The sequence below is a fragment of the Notamacropus eugenii genome, chromosome 7, assembly GCF_028372415.1.
Source record: "Notamacropus eugenii isolate mMacEug1 chromosome 7, mMacEug1.pri_v2, whole genome shotgun sequence".
NCBI lineage: Eukaryota > Metazoa > Chordata > Mammalia > Diprotodontia > Macropodidae > Notamacropus > Notamacropus eugenii.
The window spans coordinates 3724226-3743283 of record NC_092878.1 but is presented as its reverse complement, the minus strand read 5'-3'; the positions used below and the strand labels follow the sequence as shown (position 1 = coordinate 3743283).

The 19058-nt window shown below is 37.1% G+C and overlaps 1 protein-coding gene across 1 annotated transcript in view; it reads right to left on the bottom strand.

Annotated features, from left to right (window-relative positions):
- Positions 1-19058, bottom strand: part of FAM227B (family with sequence similarity 227 member B) — a 335873-nt gene that overhangs the window by 58071 nt on the left and 258744 nt on the right. Inside the window, exons 12-13 of the mRNA XM_072623913.1 lie at positions 9918-10015; positions 422-581 (exon numbers count right to left, since the gene is read on the bottom strand). Of these exons, the coding sequence (XP_072480014.1) occupies positions 422-581; positions 9918-10015 (258 nt within the window). The remainder of the gene's footprint in view (positions 1-421; positions 582-9917; positions 10016-19058) is intronic.

The following is a 19058-nucleotide window of genomic DNA, read 5'->3' as shown; positions in this document are numbered from 1 at the left end:
AGGGTGGGGGAGGGGGGACTTCTTTTGACAGGGAAAAAGGTAGGCTCTGGAGACATTAGAGGTAACTAGAACTCTGGGGATTGAGCAAGAAGCCTACAGGATACCGTAGATTTCCTCATTATCAACAATGTATTGATAAGAAATTCAAATCACTTATATAATTTGGTATGGTTCTTAATGTGACTTAAAGACAATTGAATCCATCATTTTTGAACATGCCTGCTCACTCATTTCTCATAGAAACACTATCTTAAATATAGAATGAAGAAAAAGTACTCTAAGTAGTCTTTTGAACTTAATGAAAAGGGAAATAACTGAATTCATGAGAAATACAAGTTTTGTATCTTTCACTGGCTGAGGCATTTAAATAAATTTGGAATATTTTACAAATGGCATATGAAACAAAACTCAAAAGGATATGGCCATCGGAAAATTTGAGTCATGTGAATCTTGCAAGACCATGGGAGCCTTGGATTTGTTGCAATTTCATGCATCTTCAGATAATATGCTACCAGAGGACTCTGGCCTGCAACTCGGAAGAGATACCGGCAAAATTCTGGACCAGGGCCAATATTGTGAGACTATAAGGGGAAAAAAAAGTCAGTTAGGCAGGATTTTATGTAATTTCTCAAATTCTATGCAACAAGATAAATACAGTATATCTACAGTTAGAATCACTGTGAAATATCAATCATAACAAATTGGAAGCAATAGTTTGAAAATATTCTTCAAATTAGAGAAAAATAATTTATTATTTATTAAAGTATAAGTTATTGAGTAGTAATTTCCAGTAGGACTATTTTTCTATCTCTTCATTATTTCAAATAACTAAATAATCCCCTTAGCTGAGCATCTGCTAATACTCGAATCAACCACAATACCTCTTTCACTCTTCATGATTCAATATACAATATGATTATAGAACACATTTTATTAAAGGCGATATCAATTCACCAGTCAGTTTATTATGAAAAGTAAAACAAAAGTAAGAAAGTTATGACATCTTTTGTTAAAAATATGGAAAAATAACAGACTACTAGAGTCTCTGTATTGGTCAAAACCCATCATGGAGAGCACCGTGGACACATGCAAGGTTGTTCTGTTGAGGAAGTCATCAGCAAGCTTGGATGATGAGAAGTTACGTTCTTATGAAGCATCTTGTATTAGCAAGTTAAAAAACAGGTCCACTAAACAAAGCAGAGGAACCCAATTTTCCTGCTCCCCCAGTGTTGCTCTTCTTGTGTTTCCCGTGTTTCATTTCTGTTTGACCATCTTAGGAAGCAGGTTGAATGTTTGGTTTGTTGGTTGACATGAGGCAGGGGTAAATGGGTGATGGGACAAGAAATCTATAAAAAGCTGAACTGCCACACAGCTCCTCTGCTCACAGAATGAAGGGAATGAATTAGGAACCCTTGTTATAAAGAAAGATACATGAACAGGAACCAAAGCAACTATTATATGGATTAAACAACAGAAAAATTTCTGTTCAATTTCAGATCAATGAAATAGTTTTAAAATACAGGCTATCTGAAAAGACATGGAAAGGCTTAGGCATTTATACTGAACAGTCTCCTGGTATTTCTAAGTTTCCTTTTGGGTGGTATTTTACATATATGTGCATACACAAAAACACATCATTTGTTATTTCTTTGGAGACTTTGGAAGTACTAATTTTAAAAAGAAAGGAGAGCAAATATGTGTGAAAAGAAAAAAATTAGATATTCTGAAGAATGTTCAGAAATTTTGGACTTGAAGTCAGAGAAACTGGGTTCATAGTTTAGCCCTGTCCATTAATATCAGGAAAAAGAAATGAGGTTAGACTGGCATGAACCTATATTTTTCTACAGATAAATTTTTTTCATTTTCTAAGTAAATAATGAATAACCTAGTGGGCTCCCTCTCTGACAAAAAACTCTGGGTTAATAACTGGATCTGATTTGAGGGGTTGACCCCAAAAGGTCATATTCCTTTTCTCCCACCCAGAATTTACTATGGGAAATCTTTGCATTGATGATCATAGATTTAGAGCTAGAATGGATTTGAGGGGTCATATAATCCAGCTCTCTCATTTTACAGATGAGGAGACTGACGACCCAGGAAGTAAAGTGACTTGCCGAAAGTAGCTAGGTTAGAATGCAGGGCCAGGTATCAGGAAGACCTGAGTTCAAGTCTAGCCTCAGAAACTTACTAGCAAGTCATTTAGCCTCTATCTGCCTCAGTTTCCTCAACCATAAAATGGGGATAATAATAGCACCTGTCTCAAAGGATTATTGTGAGGATCAAATGATACAATATTTTTAAAGTGCTTAGCAAAGTGCCTGGCAAATAGTAGGTGCTTAGTTAATGCTTATTCTTACCTTCCCTCTTAAAGCCAAAAAGGAAGTAAGTGCTGGAGTTGAGATTTTTAACCCAGGTTGTCCCACTCCCAAACTGGTGGTGTTTTTATGTAGGTGATCAGTTGTGTGAGTACTGGCATGTACTGTGCTAAGTGCTGCAAAGAAAGCATGAACAGCTTCTGCTCTCAAGGAACTGACAAATGAATCGGTGAGAAAACATCTAAATTAAAAGTTAGATGCAAGATATATGTAGAGTAGATAGAAGATAATTTTAGGGGAGGAAATTAGTAACTAGGAGAACTGGAAAAGGTCTCTTGGAGAAAGAGGAATTTTCATTGAGTTTTGAAGAAAACCAGGGATTGTGAGAGATGTAGGGGAGGAGGAAGAACTTTCAAAATGTGGAGTGGGAACAGCCAACTACTGGAAAGGCAGAGAGATGGTGTGTGTTTGTTGTGTGTAAGGGACAAAAAATAGACCAGTATAATAGGCCAGTTGTGTATATGGGACAGAAAATAGGGTGAACTTAGGGGAGAGTAGAATGAGAGTAGAATGCAGAAGACCAGAAAGGCAGGAAGGGGCTAGAGTTTGAAGAGCTCTGAATGCAAAAAAACCCCATTCAATATTTGAAATGGGACGTGACAGAGAGTCATTGAAATTTGAGTAAGAAAAGTGACATGAGCATCCCGAATTAGAAAAATCACCTCATTAGATGAGTAGGGGACAGACTGACATGTGAGGAAGCTTGAGGTTGGGGGAACAATTGGAAGACTTTGTAATAGTCAAAGTGAGAAGGGTTGAGAGTTTGAACTAGAGTCGTAGCTTTGTAATTAGGAGAGCTATTCTGAAGGTAGAAGTGGAAAGATTTGTCAGCTGACTGGATATGTGGGATGAATAAGCATGAGGAACTGCAGATGACATTGAGGTTATGAGCCTGGTCAGGGAGGATGGTAGCACCCTCCACAGGAATAGAGAAATTCAGAAGAAGGAAGAGTTTTGAAGGAGAGACAATGCATTCTTTTTTGGACATGTTAAGATGTTAATGTTAAATTAGATGCTGGATATCTAATTTGAAATGTTCATTAAGCAACTGGTGATGTAGGACTAGAGATCAGAAGAGAGATGACAGTTGTATATATATAGATATATAGATATAGATATAGATATAGATATATATAGATATATATAGATATATATATAGATCTGGGAATCATGTCTGCACAGAGATAACTGAATTCATGGAGCATAAAAACAAGCTCATTTTGAATGACCAGTTTACTCAGACCTATCCTTTCTTGTAGGGACAACGCAGGCAATCTTGGCAATTACACTGATGGATTTTTTGGAAGCTCTGTGTGGGAACTCCCTCCTCCAATATCAATTGTCTTGGTAAATAGACTTAGTTTAGGGTACATGGTTATTAAGTGATTTGCCTAAGGTCACAAGGTTCTCAAATATTAGAAATGGGAATTCAAACCCAGATCTTCCTATATCCAAGGCTAAAATTTCACATACTACACTAACTATATATTTTAAAAAATCTTTTTTTCCCTTTAAAATAAACTTTACTTTATTTTTGTCTTAATATCATTTACACTTCTCAATATATTCTTCCCCTGTGCCTCTTCCAGAGAGTAATTTTTTATAACAAAAAATAAAAAAAGAAAATAGTTCACAAAACTAAATAATACATCAACCAAGTATGACATTATTTGTAGTGTTCCACACTGATAGTCTCCAAACTCTACAAAAAGGGAATAAGGTATATTCTAAAATCTTGTCTTTGGGCCCAAGCTTGTCATTACAATTTCAGAGAATTCAATTTCACAAATGCAGTGCAGCCCAGGAAGCGTGGAGCAGGGACAGGACCCTGAACAGACTTCAGGGAGCCACTGGCAGCAGCAGTTCCCAGGTTACTCAACCCACAAATGCCACAGACAGCTTCAAAGGTCAGTGGGAGGGCTCAGTCATCTAGGAGAGGGAAGCGTGGTCTGGACCCTGGCAGCAGCCACTGCAGCTTCCATTTTTGGAGCCTGCCATATAGAGCCCCTGAAAGAATTGAGAAGTATATCTGAATCTCAGCCCTGAGTGACAGACCTGGGAGACCTCTGCCTAAAGCCCCTGGGGGAATTGAGCAGCTGATCTGAATCTCAGCCCTGAGCTCTGCCCTGACAAAGAACTCAAAAGTCAAGTAACTGGCTGGGAAAATGCCCCCAAAAGGGAAAAAGAATAAGACAACAGAAGGTTACTTTCTTGATGAGCAGATATTTTCTTCCATCCTTTTGGATGAGGAGGAACAATTTAGGTCTTCAGAGGAATACCTAAAAGTCAAGGCTTTTGCATGCGAAACCTCCAAAATAAATATGCAATGGTCTCAGGCCATGGAAGAGCTCAAAAAGGATTTTGAAAACCAAATAAGAAAGGTGGAGGAAAAATTGGGAAGAGAAATGAGAGCGATACAAGAAAACTATGAAAGCAAGTCAACAGCTTGCTGAAGGAGACCCAAAAAAGATGGTAAAGAAATTAACACTTTAAAAAATAGGCTAACTCAATTGGCAAAAGAGGTCCAAAAAGCCAATGAGGAGAAGAATGCTTTAAAAAAAGCAGAATTAGCCAAATGGAAAATAAGGTTCAAAAGCTTACTGAAGAAAATAGTTCTTTAAAAATTAGAATGGAGCAGATGGAAGCTAATGACATTATGAGAAACCAAGAAATTACAAAACAAAACCAAAAGAATGAAAAAATAGAAGATAATGGGAAATATCTCATTGGAAAAACAACTGACTTGAAAAATAGAACCAGAAGAGACAATTTAAAAATTATGGGAATACCTGAAAGCTATGATCAAAAAAAGAGCCTAGACATCTTCTTTCATGAAATTATCAAGGAAAACTTCCCTGATATTCTAGAACCAGAGGGCAAAATAAGTATTCAAGGAATCCACCAATCACCACCTGAAAGAGATCCAAAAAGGGAAACTCCTAGGAACATTGTGGCCAAATTCCAGAGTTCCCTGGTCAAGGAGAAAATATTGCAAGCAGCTAGAAAGAAACAATTCAAGTATTGTGGAAATACAATCAGGATAACACAGGATCTAGCAGCTTCTACATTAAGGGATCGAAGGGCGTGGAATATCATATTCCAGAAGTCAAAGGAACTAGGACTAAAACCAAGAATCACCTACCCAGCAAAACTGAGTATAATACTTCAGGAGAAAAAATGGTTATTCAATGAAAAAGAGGACTTTCAAGCATTCTTGATGAAAAGACCAGATCCTTATAGAAAATTTGACTTTAAAACACAAGAATCAAGAGAAGCATGAAAAGGTAAACAGGAAAGAAAAATCATAAAGGACTTTCTGAAACAGAACTGTTCACATTACTAAATGGAAAGGGAATATTTGTAACTCTTGAGACTTTTTTCAGTATTTGGGTAGTTGGAGGGATTATACACACACACACACACACACACACACACACACACACACACACACATATATATATATATATATATATATATATATATATATATATATATATATATATATATATATATATATATATATATATATATATACACATACACACACACAAACACACATATAGACAGAGAGCACAGGATGAGTTGAATAAGAAGGGATGACATCCAAAAAAAATAAAGTGGTGAGAGAGGAATATATTGGGAGGAAAAAGGCAGAGCATTCAATTTTTTTGGTTTGTTATTCTTGTTCTTTTCATTTTTATTGTTTTGGTGATTGTGTATGCTGTTGTCCTGATTTTGCTTACTTTAGTCCATATCAGTTCATATACTTCCTAGATTTCTCCTCAGTGGATAATTTGCCACCCAGGCCTAAGATCATGCTCTGATGGTCTTAACAACTCCCTTACCCTCCTACCTGGCTTATAGTTAAGGAACTATAATTAGACCAGAATTGCAATCTCTACTAGAAATGGTAGCTAGATGGTGCAATGAATAGAACACTGGGCCAGGAGTCAGGAAGACTCATCTTCTTGTGTTCAAATCTTGCCTCTGACACTACCTATGTGACCCTGGGTAAGTCATTTGCTTCAGTTTGCCTGTTTACCTTAGTTCTTCATCTACAAAATGAGCTAGAAAAGGAAATGGCAAACCACTCCAGCATCTTCACCAAGGAAACCCCAAATGAAGTTACAATTAAGGGACAACAGCAGAAACAACTAGCAAGGGTGTACTAAGGAGTGGGTGTATTAGGGAGCACATACTCCCTTTTCGCTCTTTTCACTACACCTACCACTTTCCAAACCATAATGCCTTTCCTTGGCCACCACTCCTCTTTATGAACTATGTTCCCTTGTTAGAATAGAAACTCTGTGTTGGCAGAGATTATTTTTAAATTTTTATTCTTAATATTTAGCATAGAGCTTGGCATATAGTAAACACTAATTTTCTTATCCATTTGTTCATATAAATCTTATTCTCCATATTCATCATTTCTTACACTCTTTTCCCACTAGGATTATAGAACCATAGATTTAGAGTTAGAAGGGATCTTGGAGGTCAAACTTCTCATTTTACAGATGAGGAAAAAGGCAAAGAGCCTTTAAGTCCCACCATGTATCACAGTCTGTTCAGACATTTCCTCCACCTGAGGGCATCTGCTTTGTTTTCAGTTTTCTGCTAAAAGTGCCGCTATAAAGATTGTAGAGTATTTGGACCTTTCTTTTCATCACTGACTTCCTTGGGTATAAAGTGAGTAGTGAATTCTCTGGGTCAAAGGGCATGAGTATTTTAGACACTTTATTATCATGGTTCCAAATTAATTTCCAGAATGGTTGGATCAATTCACAGCTCCACTAATAGTATGTTAGTGTGTTTTATTTCCACAACCTCTCAAAAATTAACTATTTCACTTTTTATAAGCTTTGCCAATTTGTCCATTAGGTTTGTTGAATATTAACTTTTGTAGGTTTTTGTATCTTGTTACTTTACTGAGATTGTTCAGTATGTCAATTAGTTTCTGTCATGATTCACTAGGATTTTCTAAGTAAGCTATCATGCCATCAGTGAATAGGGATAGTTTTATTTCATTTTTACTTATTTTTATGCCTTTTCTTTTTTGTATTACTACTATTGCTAGATATATCCTATATATGTAGGATAGATATATTGCTAGATATATCCTGTATCCAGGATATGTGAAATAAAAGTGAGGAAGGGACATTCTTGCTTTTCTCCTTTATTTATGAGGAAAACTATTGTTTCTCCACTGAACATAATGCATGATTTTAATTATAGATACTTTTATAAATAATGTTAAGATAAGGTCTTTCTTTGCCTGTGCTTTGTAGGTTTTTTTAATTTAGTGTAAGTGAATCTTGTACGGTGTAAAAGACTTTGTGAATTTGTTAATGTAATCATGTGGTTTTGGAAGTCCTTGTTCATATGATGACATCACTGCTTTGTTAATATTGAGCCACACTTGCAAATCTGGTAAAAATCAAACTTTTTCACACTAGGCAGTCTTAAAAAAACCCATAAGTTTGTTTTCAGATACCGTAAGTAGGGAGATGAGGAGCTTAACAGATAAAATAAATATCTCTGAGCTTAGCTTAGGGACTTAGGTCATTAACATTCTCAGAACATGGAGAGAGAAATTCAATGTGGCAATTCTGTTGACTTTTTCTGGGAAGCAACAGTTACATCCAGGAATGATTCAGAACCAAATTTCAGAACTGAATGGTCCTAACAGCAAGAAAGTGATCAATCTATTCTAAGATGGTATCTCATAAGGAAATATAGAAGTCAAGATATAGATAGGGAATGCTGATTGCTTATGATCTTCTTGGTACTTCTGTGTAACCATGTTCTTTGTCACCTGTTGTACTAAGATTGAGTAGAATTTGTCAAGAAGTAATAAGCTTCTTGGACCAACATGGAGACCATCATTACCATCCCACTATCCAAATAAGGGAAGCTCATCATATGAGTCTTAAAAAGATGATTAATGTATTGGGAAAAGAATTTGGGATCATATGAGGAAAGTCATTACATTATTCATATCCTCTGCCCCAGAGGTCAGTGGGACAGAAGTCCCACTTTTGGACATATATAGATTGGATACACACACACATATATGTGTGTGTGTGTATATATATATATGTGTGTGTGTGTGTGTGTGTGTGTGTGTGTGTGTGTGTGTGTGTGTGTGTAGTCTTATACATACCAACATATCATCACCTCTAGGATCAAATACAATTCTGTTTGGTATACACACCTTCATAACCTGACCTCCTCCTACTTTCTAGTCTTGTTGCCCTTTACTCCCTGCCACACACTGTTCCATCCATCCTTGCTGTACCATGTACTCGATCTCCCTGCTCTGGGCATTTTCTCTATCTGTTCTCTATGTTTGGAATGGTCTCTCTTCTTGCTTCTCTGACTTCCTGGAAGTTCTAACTAAAATCTCATGTTCTAAAAGAAGCCTTTCTCATCTCATCCTGATTCTGGTGCTGTCCTTTTTTTGTCATTCCCTGTTTTGCCAGTATTAGAGTTTGTTTGTATACATTTGCTGCTTGTTGTTTCTCCCACTAGATTGTGAGCTCCTTGAATTCAGGAAATGTTTTTTGTTTCTTTTTGTATCCCCAGCATTTAGCACAGTGCCTGGCATATAGCAGGCACTTAATAAATGCTTTTTGACTGATTTTTTTGTGCCATTAAAAACCTGGAGACAAAACAGGTTGGAGAATGACTGAACATATGGTGATATATGAATAAAACAGAATACATGACTCTGCTGTAGATATAGCTAAGATGAAGAATTCAGAGAAAACTTAGAAGGCTCATATTAAGTGATACACAGTGAAATAAACAAAACTGGCAAAATGACATAGATAATTGCCATAGTGATGTAAATGCAAAGCAAATTAAAATGAAGCTAAATATGGTGTAATTCTGATGATCAAATTCAGCTGCAGAGATGAGATGAGGACATGCACCTGTGCTCTCACCTTGGAGCAGATGGGGACTGAGGGCAGAATATTGTCTATGCTGTCAGCCAAGGTTCACTATGTAGATTCATTTGTCTGAACTTTTGTTTACAAAGGAAGGTTCACTGGGTAGGTGGGTTTGAGGCATATCTAGAAACAATTATAATAGAATAAGAGGCATCAATGGAACTTTAAGTTAAAAATAAGAATGATTATAATGAAACAACTAGAAAGTATGTGTTTTTAGTGAGGAGACCTAAGTTCAAATCTTGCTTCAATCTCTTACTAACTAGATGATCCCCAGCAAGTCCCTAAGCCTCTCGGAGCTTCGAATTCCTCGTCTGTAAAACAAGAATAGTAATAGTTCCTAGTTTGCAGAATTTCTGTGAGGATCCAACGAGGTGATGTCTGTAAAATGTTTTGCAGACTTTATAGTACTATATACATGTCAGCTACTGTTAATATAAATTGAAAAGACCCTCTTCTGATCAGTTGAATTTCTCCAGCGTACATTTATCAGACATGTAAGTTACAACATTATTTATGGTAAAGTGAACACACTTGCTGTTTGACAAAATTAACTAGTGGGACCATAATTTGCAATAAATGTGTCACAAACCTTTTTGTGTATTAGATTTCGAGTTGTCTCTTGATCAGGTGTTAGCAGCAGTGTGTTTTGGGTTTCTTGTATTAGTTTGTCCAAGTTAAATTCCATATCTAAAATAAAAATACAATTCTTATTTTTAAAGTTCAAGATTTCCCATTCACAAAAAGAGAACAAGTTCACACCCTTCTCCTACGAATAAAATTTTTTTTCTGGCATTTGGAGGGGAATGGATATAGAGAGAAGTTCAGAAAGTTACAGTAACAACCTGCCTTAGCTTCCATGCGTTGAAACTGATATTGATTTTTTTCTTTTGCTCCTGGCAAGCTATGGACAGTGCATCTGGCAGAACTAATAGACCCTGGTATAGGTGATCTTCCCATAGTAGGAATCACGTACCTATGCCCCACCTGAAAATCATGAGCCCGAGCATCCCCTCACTAGTTTTACCATAGTGCTTTTTGACTCAGCTTAGTTTTTTGACCTTTTGTACGGAGTTCACTCTGACCAAAGATGTAGAGTCCACATTCATCCGAGGGGGCATTTAACCTTTTTACTTCCTTTATCTTCCCTAGGTGGCACCAGGATGCATGAAGATGCCCTCCTGAGAGGATTTATGGTCTTTTGGTAACTTGTTTTAGAACTATGTAATACTTGCACAGTTATGATAGTCGGCCAAAATAATTCAGCAATAATTTATTACGTGCTTTCCATGTACATGGTATTGGACCAGCCAGTGGGGAACCAAAGCTAAAACCAAACAAACAAACAACATATGGTGCTTGGCCCCACAAACTTGCTTTCTATCAGAAAGATGTGACAGAACAGAGAGAAGCATATTACAAGACAGGGAATTAAGGGAGCAAAGGTGAAGTCAGACAAATGTTTTAGTGAATGTATTCTTAACCATTTTTGTGGTATGGACTCCATTGGCAGTCTGGCAAAACCTCTGTACTTCTCAGAATATTTTTAAATGCATAAAATAAAATTATTCCAATTATGTCAAAATTTTTGTTGTTTTTCATTTGTATCGGACTCTCCATGACTCCATTTGGGGTTTTCGTGGTAGAGATACTAGAGTGGTTTGCCATTTCCTTCTCCAGCTCGTTTTGCAGATGAAAAAACTGAAGAAGACAGTGTTAAGTGACTTGCCCAGGGTCACACAGCTAGTATGTGTCTGAGGCCAAATTTGAACTCAGATAGATGAGTCTTCCTGACTCCAGGCTTAGCATTCTATTCACTGCACCATTTGGCCACCTATGTTGGAATATATACACACACATAATATATTGGATATAATATGGAGCCAAGATTTTTTTTGCTGTTATAACATACAGGGTGTCCCAAAAGTCTTAGTGCGATTTTAACAACTTAAATTGTTAAAATGGCACTAAGACTTTTAGGATATCCTATATTTATAAAAGTATGATAAAAGTGGAAAAAAGTAAGAATTTAGGGTTAGGGTTAGCTATTTAGAACCACTCAAGAATGTGCAAAAGGAGGTCAACCTTTGGAAGGAGAAAGAATAGAAGTCTAACAATAGTAATTAAAGCTGAATTTATTAGGAGCATATGATTCCTATTTTCTCTTCCTTTCCCCCTTCATCTTCTCATCATCTCTTGCCTGGACTATTCCAACAGCCCTCCGGTGAGCCTGTCTGACTCAAGTCTCTCCCCACTCTTGTTCATCCTTCCTTCAGTCACCAGAGTCATTTTTCTAAACTACAGGTCCAACCATGTTACAATCCTCACTCCATCCCCTGGCCAATAAACTCCCTGTCACTCCCAAGGATCATCTATTTGGCGTTCAAAGTCCTTTTTAACCTCCTCACCTCTAGCACCTTTCCAGCCTTTTCTCTGGCTGTCTCCCATGTCTGGAATGCTCTCCTTTCTCATCACTTCCTGGCTTCTTTGACTTCCTCCAAATCCCAGCTAAAATCTCAATCCCTCTTCATTCCAGTGCCGTCCTTCTGTTGGACATTTCCCATTGAACCTTTAGGTCACTTGTTTGTACGTAGTTGTTTCTCTGTTGTTTCCTCCTTTAGATTTTAAGTTCCTGGAGGGCAAGGGCTGTCCTTTGCTTCTCTTTGTTTCCTGTTTAGCATAGTGCCTGCGAAGTTACACATGCTTTCCTGCCTGACTTATTGGTCATCACAGCAGAGGCTATCACAGCACATGAGTCTTTGGGGGCACACTGGACACGTTACATGATTTTGATGCCAGTGTCAACTTGATTAACATCCAGTTCAAAAGTCCAGAAGCTCAGGTCAAATTGTGAAAAAGTGACACCATTGCATATTCTTTTTCTCCCTCCCTTTCTCTCCTCCTCAGTCTTTTTTTGGCTAAATTCCTTGAATTCTTTCCGAGGTTAGCTTTCATTGTCCTCTTCAACATTTTCTACTTAGGATTTTAGAGCTTGAAGGGACCTTAAATATTAACTATTTATTTTGCAGATGAGGAAGCTTAAGGCGCAGAGAAGGGAAGTAATTTATCCACTGGTGTATTTATGGCAAGTGATGATGCCTGGATTCAAACCCAGATCTTCTAACTTTACATCTAGTGTTGAACCCCATCCTACTGAGTGACCTTTTCTATTCCTCACATTCAATTCTTAATTTTCCTAAGGTCCCAGTCACTCTTCCTGGGCAACATTACAGAGGAACAGGGTGTAAACATGACTTTTGTAACATTGTTCTTGCCAACCTTACTCCTCATTAATGCTATTAATAAAATTACGAGTAAACTCAGAGGAGGCTGGTTCCCTCCCCTCAACACTCTTCTCCTCTCTATCATCCTTCCCTCTCTAACACTGCTCCTGTGGAACTAATGACTCCTTATACTTTGGTTTAATGCCCTATTTTTCTTGGAACCAAGCATTAGGTGTAGTAGGACTGTTCTTTAACCCTGTTAGGCGCCACGTCCATCACAAAAAAACCAAAACAAAAGCTTAGGAACTAAAGCATCAAAAACTGAACTGATAAATCTGGTTCCCATTTGCTACAAAGCTTTTAGAAAACACAGTTGTGTGCTGTTTTATTGACCTGGGCTTTTTTCTTCTACTGACATTGCGAAGAAGCCACCATGCATACCTAGGCTTCAGATCGTATCTCTTTGATTCAGATTATATCTTAAATGTTCAACATGAAAAGAGGGCTAGGTCTTTTAAGATTGCAGGCCAGTGGGAGCTGACATGGTGAGAAAGGCTTCCGGGTTTCCAGATGAGAGATAGAGACCAGGGAGCTAATTAAACCTAATCAGATTTAGATTTTGGGATTAGAGAGTAATAGGTGGCATGAAATGCTGCTCTCCAAGCTTCCATCTACAGTGACCAAGTCCAGAACCTGAAAAGCTGAGATTAGCGTGCAGAGACCAGTGAGGCAGAGGTAACCCAGACCTGGGAGCAGAAGTGAAGGCTGGAATGAGAGGAGATCCAGACAACCAGAGATCATTGTCAGCAATTGTAAATTGGTGAACCGGAGATAGGAAGGTAGATGTCCCTCTCTACACTTTTCTGCCTGCCTTTGTTCAGTATCCTGTGGCCTAGAACTAGGGACCCCTCCCCTTGGTTCCCTCTCCACAATCTGCAGTCAAGTAAAGTTTAGAAATTCCCCAGACGCACTTGGACAGTGGAGAGATTAATTGGGAGCAGTTTGAGACTGAGGCAGAGATCTCCATGTAGAAGGCCTTAATATTTTGCCTTTAATTATTTTTTTATATCTAATAAACTCCCACCTTCACAGGAACAAAATCTGTGGTAAGAGCAGGGCATTACGAACTTTGCCTCGGCTGTAGGGACGAAACAGAAGTTTGTCACTCTGTAGCCAATGAGACTAAAGTATGAGACTCAAAATGTTAAACATGTTTCAAGGTATAGACACAAAGTATCTAGCTGCTCTAAGGCACCATACAGTAATAGGCTTATTAATGGCTTCACAGCTTTGGGGTACCAAAGACCAACAGTCCAATAATTGGCTGTATTTTTAAGTTAAAAGTATATAAATTCATTAACTACCCAGCAATTATTTCATCCTCCCTTAATGATCCCACTAAATTGTTTTTCAACACTCCAAAAACAAATGCTTAACCAGTATTACCACACCTCCTCTAATTTCCCTGTTGTCCTTCCTCTATTATCTAACTGTAAAAACGGCCAAGTCCTATTTCTGCTCTGGCCAAGCAGAAGTCCTTCCTATTATCATTTCTATACTTTTACCTGGAAAGTCTACCCCTTTCTTTTCAGCCTATCTAAATACTACCCATTGTTCAAATTTTAGGTCATTCCACTTACCTAACCATTCTGGACCATGATGGATGTATCCTTCCTTACTGTATGATGATAAAATAATTTCCATTTCCCCATCAACTGCTTGTAAAAAAACAAGGTAATAAGAAAGCACACTAGCCTCTGTGAACAATTATGCCTTTCTCTTATTTTCAAGAAGGAATTTGAAAACTTCTGTCCAGGATTCCAGAGGTTTTTATAAGTTCATTCGTAATAATATCAGGGATAGATTTCCCCAGATTTCTGACTCTGGTAGTAGGGAAAAGTGGTTGAGAAATATACACTCATATGGTACAAAAGAAGAATAAAATCTAGGGACTTTCCTATAAAAAATTAAAAGCCTATAATTATGAAATATAAGGATAGAGAGAATTGACATCTGAGGAATGCCATCATATATTTTTATCTTGGGGACTATATATGTATGGTCATAAATTTGGATGGAAGGGTAAAATGGTGATGAGGAAAACTTTCAAAACAGGTCATTTTTTTTTATTTTGAGTAGAAATGTTAAATGGAGGGTGCTGTGGTTCACCCATATCATTTTCTCTTTGTTTAGACCCATTGTGTTCTAATGGGAAAAATATTAGCAAAAGCCCTGGTGACGCAGTGTCCGCTCCCCACCCTTTAACCAAAATCCTTCAGTCAGAGGACTTACTGTAAGTCAGGTTTCTCTACTGAACAAAGGAACCAGCTTTGTGCTTTATTCCATTATTTGTGAAAATAAATTATATACTCAAACTTCCTTCATGGGCAGATTCTTATATTCATCACTAACAACAAGCCCTAAAATAAATCCATTTCCCAGATCAAACTGGCAAATTTTGGTTCTGTTTTTAATTAAAACAAAGACGATCTCAATTGCTTTTAAGTGAATAAAAAGCTAATAGTTGAACTTAATGATTGGAATAAGAATTGAATCTTACCAGGATCATTGGCTCCAGTGACTTTGATCTGGTTACCACTAAGTTCCCAACCTAACTGCTGAGAGCCACTGGATCCAAAAGAAGCCCAATAAATGAGCTACACTAAAGGAACTAGCTTTGTCAGAAGCAGTTTATTTACATAACCATAAAACCTCAAACTGCTTTATGGAAAGATAGAATCTCAGTATTTGGGGAAGAAGACTTGTCCTTCTCAGCACGTGACCTTGTCTCAGAAGTAGGTTTATCTTTAAATGTATAGAAAATGCTACATTGAGTAGTGTTTTAAAATTAACTCTTTGTAGTTGAGCTAAGAATTGGTCTCACTTGAAACTCTAGCACCTACTTTGCCTCTGTATTCAGAGACAGAATTGTGTAGTCTTATAGACAAATCTTATATGACTTGGGTCAATGTTTTAATTCCAGTATTTACTAGATGGCTTATCTTAGCTCAGATAAGTCATTTAATTGAGTGAGGTTTAGTTTCTTCATGTATAAAATGACATTAGTAATACATTACTAACTATGCCATAGTGTTTAAAAACCAAGCAATTTATTATCCAATCATAGAAATGAAAATTATTTGTTCCTAGAATCCTACCTAAATTAACAATCATTTGTATGAGTCCACATTAGTTATAGCTATGGTTAAATTTCAATCTACATTTATAGATTGATGCTACAGTGAGTTAAATATCCAAAACTAATGAAAAAAAGCTGGATTTCCAATCCTCTCTGCTAACAAAAGGTGCAATAGGTCAAGATGATTGAGTAAAGGCAGGGACTTGTGTTAGGTCTCCCCTAAAACCCTTCAACCAACTTCTAATAGTGCCCCCAGACAAATTCTGGAGCAGCAGAATTCACAAAAGGATGGGATGAACAAATTTCCAGTCCAAGAAAACTTAGAAGGTCAGCAGGAGAGGTCTGTTGTGCCAAGGTAAGAGTGGAGTTCAGTTAAGCACAGGCTGTGGCCCAGAAAACCAGCAGTATGTTTTGGGAGAGACTGAATCAGTGGTGGCAGTGCCAGGTTCTGGACCTCTCAGTTCACAGATGGTAACTGGTCAGAAGGAGATTTCAGGGGTCCCTTTGCTGGCACTGGGGTCAGGACTTTGATGCATTGCCCATACTGGGATCTGGGTCCCAGTCCTGGGTCTCAGTCCCAGGGTGAGGAGAAGAAGTAGCACATCAGATATTGTATCTGCAGAGGAACTGAGATACTGGTCGCAGCTCCAGGGTGGAAGAGAGTGCTTGTGGTTGCACACAGGCCAGCAAAGTAGTAACCACTTTTATCATACTGCCTTGGAGGAACCAAAACCCTAAAATTATCTCTGAAAACAGCAATGCAAAAAATCTGAAGATTGGGACAGTGATTTCTCCATTCCAGAAGCAGAACCCTATTTTAGCATAAAGTTAAAAGTCAAGAAATAGGTTGGAAAAATGAGCAGACAAATGAAGCTGGAAAAAAAAACCACAGCAGAAAAAGATCTTGACTATAGAAAGTTACTAAGGTGACAGGGAAGATCAAAAGACAAATTCAGAAGACAATAAAATCGAAACTGCTTTATCAAAAACTTCCAAGAAAAATATGAATTGGTCTCAGGCCATGGAAGAGCTCAAAAAGGATTTTAAAAATCAAGTAAGAGAGGTGGAGGAAAAATTGGAGAGGGAAATGAGATACAAGAGAATCATAAAAAAAAAAAGTCAGTAGCTTGGTAAAGGAGGCACAAAAAATACTGAAGAAAACAGCACCTTAAAAAGAGAATTGGCCAAATGATAAAAGAAACACAAAAATCCAAGGAGAAGACTGCCTTGAAAAGCAAAACTGGCAACATGGAAAAAGAGGCACAAAAATCCATTTAATAAAAGAATACTTAAAAAGTAGAACTGGCCAAATGAAGAAGGAGGTACAAAAGCTTACTAAAGAGAATAATTCCTTAAAAATTAGAATTGAGCAAATGGAAACTAGTAACTTTATGAGACATCAAGAAACAATAAAACAAAATCAAAGGAATGAATAACTAGAAGAAAATGTGAAATATCTCATTGAAAAAACAACTGACCTTGAAAATAAATCCAGGAAAGATCATTAAAGAATTTTTGGACTGCCTGAAAGCTATGCTTAAAAAAAAGAGCTTAAACATCATCTTTCCAGAAATTATAAAGGAACACTGTCTTGATATTCTAGAGCCAGAGTATAAAATAGAAATTGAAAGAATCCACTGATTAGCTCCTGAAAAAAACCCCCAAATGAAAACTCCCAGAAATATTATAGCCAAATTTCAGACCTCCTTAGTCAAAGATAAAATATCGCAAATAGACAAAAAGAAATAGTTCAGATATGGTGGAACCACAATCAGGATAACACAAGATTTAGCAGTTTCTACCTTAAATGATCAGAGGGCTTGGAATATGATATTCCAGAGGGCAAAAGAACTAGGATTATAAGCAAGAATCACCTACCCAGCAAAACTGAGTATGATCCTTCAGGGGGGAAAAAATAAACATTCAATTGCATAGAGCACTTCCAAGCATTTCTGATGAAAAGACCAGAGCTGAATGGAAAATTTGACTTTCAAATATAAGATTCAAGAGAAGCATAAAAAGGTAAACAGGAAATAGAAATCATAAGGTACTTAATAAGGTTAAACTGTTTACATTCCTACATAGAAAAATTAGGCTTGCAACTCTTAAAAACTTTCTTATTATTAGTGCAGTTAAAAGACATAGACAGAGGGCACAGGTGTGAGTTGAATATGATGGGAGAATTATCTAAAGAAACAAAATTAAGGGATGAGAAAGAGGAAAGCATTAGGAGAAGGAGAAAGGGAAAGGTAGAATGGGGTAAGTTAATTGACATGAAAAAGGTGTGAAATAACTTTTAAAAATGTTTATTTTTTATTATTAATTTGTTTTCATTTTGAAATAACTTTTACAGTGGAGGGGAAGATGGGAAAATAGTGTATTGAGGGAAATGTGTGAACCTTACTCTCATCAAAATTGGCTCAAAAATAACACACACATTCAGTTGGGTGTAGAAATATATGTCACCCTACAGGAAAGTAGGAGGGGAAGGGGATAAGAGAAAGGCAAGGTTATAGAAGGGAGGGCAGACTTGGGGAGGTAAAAGTCAGAAACAAAACACTTTTGAGAATAGAGAGGATGAAAGAAAAGAGGAAGAGGAAGAGGAAGAGGAAGAGGAAGAGAGAGAGAGAGAGAGAGAGAGAGAAAGGGAGAGGGAGAGAGAGAGAAGGAGAAATGGGGAAAATAGGATGGAGGGAAATACATAAGTAGTAAACATAATTGAAAAAATCTTCACAGCAAGTTTCTCTGAAAAAGATCTTAAATATATGGAGGATGGAGTTATAGAAATAAGAGCCATTCCTCAACTGATAAATGGTCAAAAGACATGAACAGTTAGTTTTCAGATGAGTAATAAAAAATACTCTAAATCACTATTCAGTAGAGAAAGCAAATTAAAACAACTCCAAAGTACCACCTCATACCTATTAGATTGGCCAACATGACAGAAAAGGAAAATGACAAATGTTGCAGGGAATAGGGGAAAATTGAGACACTAGTGCACTGTTGGTAAAGTTTTATACTGATTCAACTATAGAGCAATTTAGAACTATGCCCCAAACCCTTTGACCAAGCAATACTCCTTCTAGATCTGTCTCCCAAAGAGATAAAAAAAAGGAAAAGAATCTATAAGTACAAAAATATTTATAGCAACTCTTTCAGTGGTGGTAAAGAATTGGAAATTGAGGGGATGTCTATCAATTGGGGAATGGCTAAAGAAGTTGTGGCATACAATTGTGATGGAATACTATTATGCTATAAGAAATAAGCAGCAGTTGGATTTCAGAAAAACTGGAAAAAGTTACACAAACTGATGCAAAGTGAAGTGAGCAGAATGAGGAGAACATTACCTAGTAACAGCAGTACTGTATGA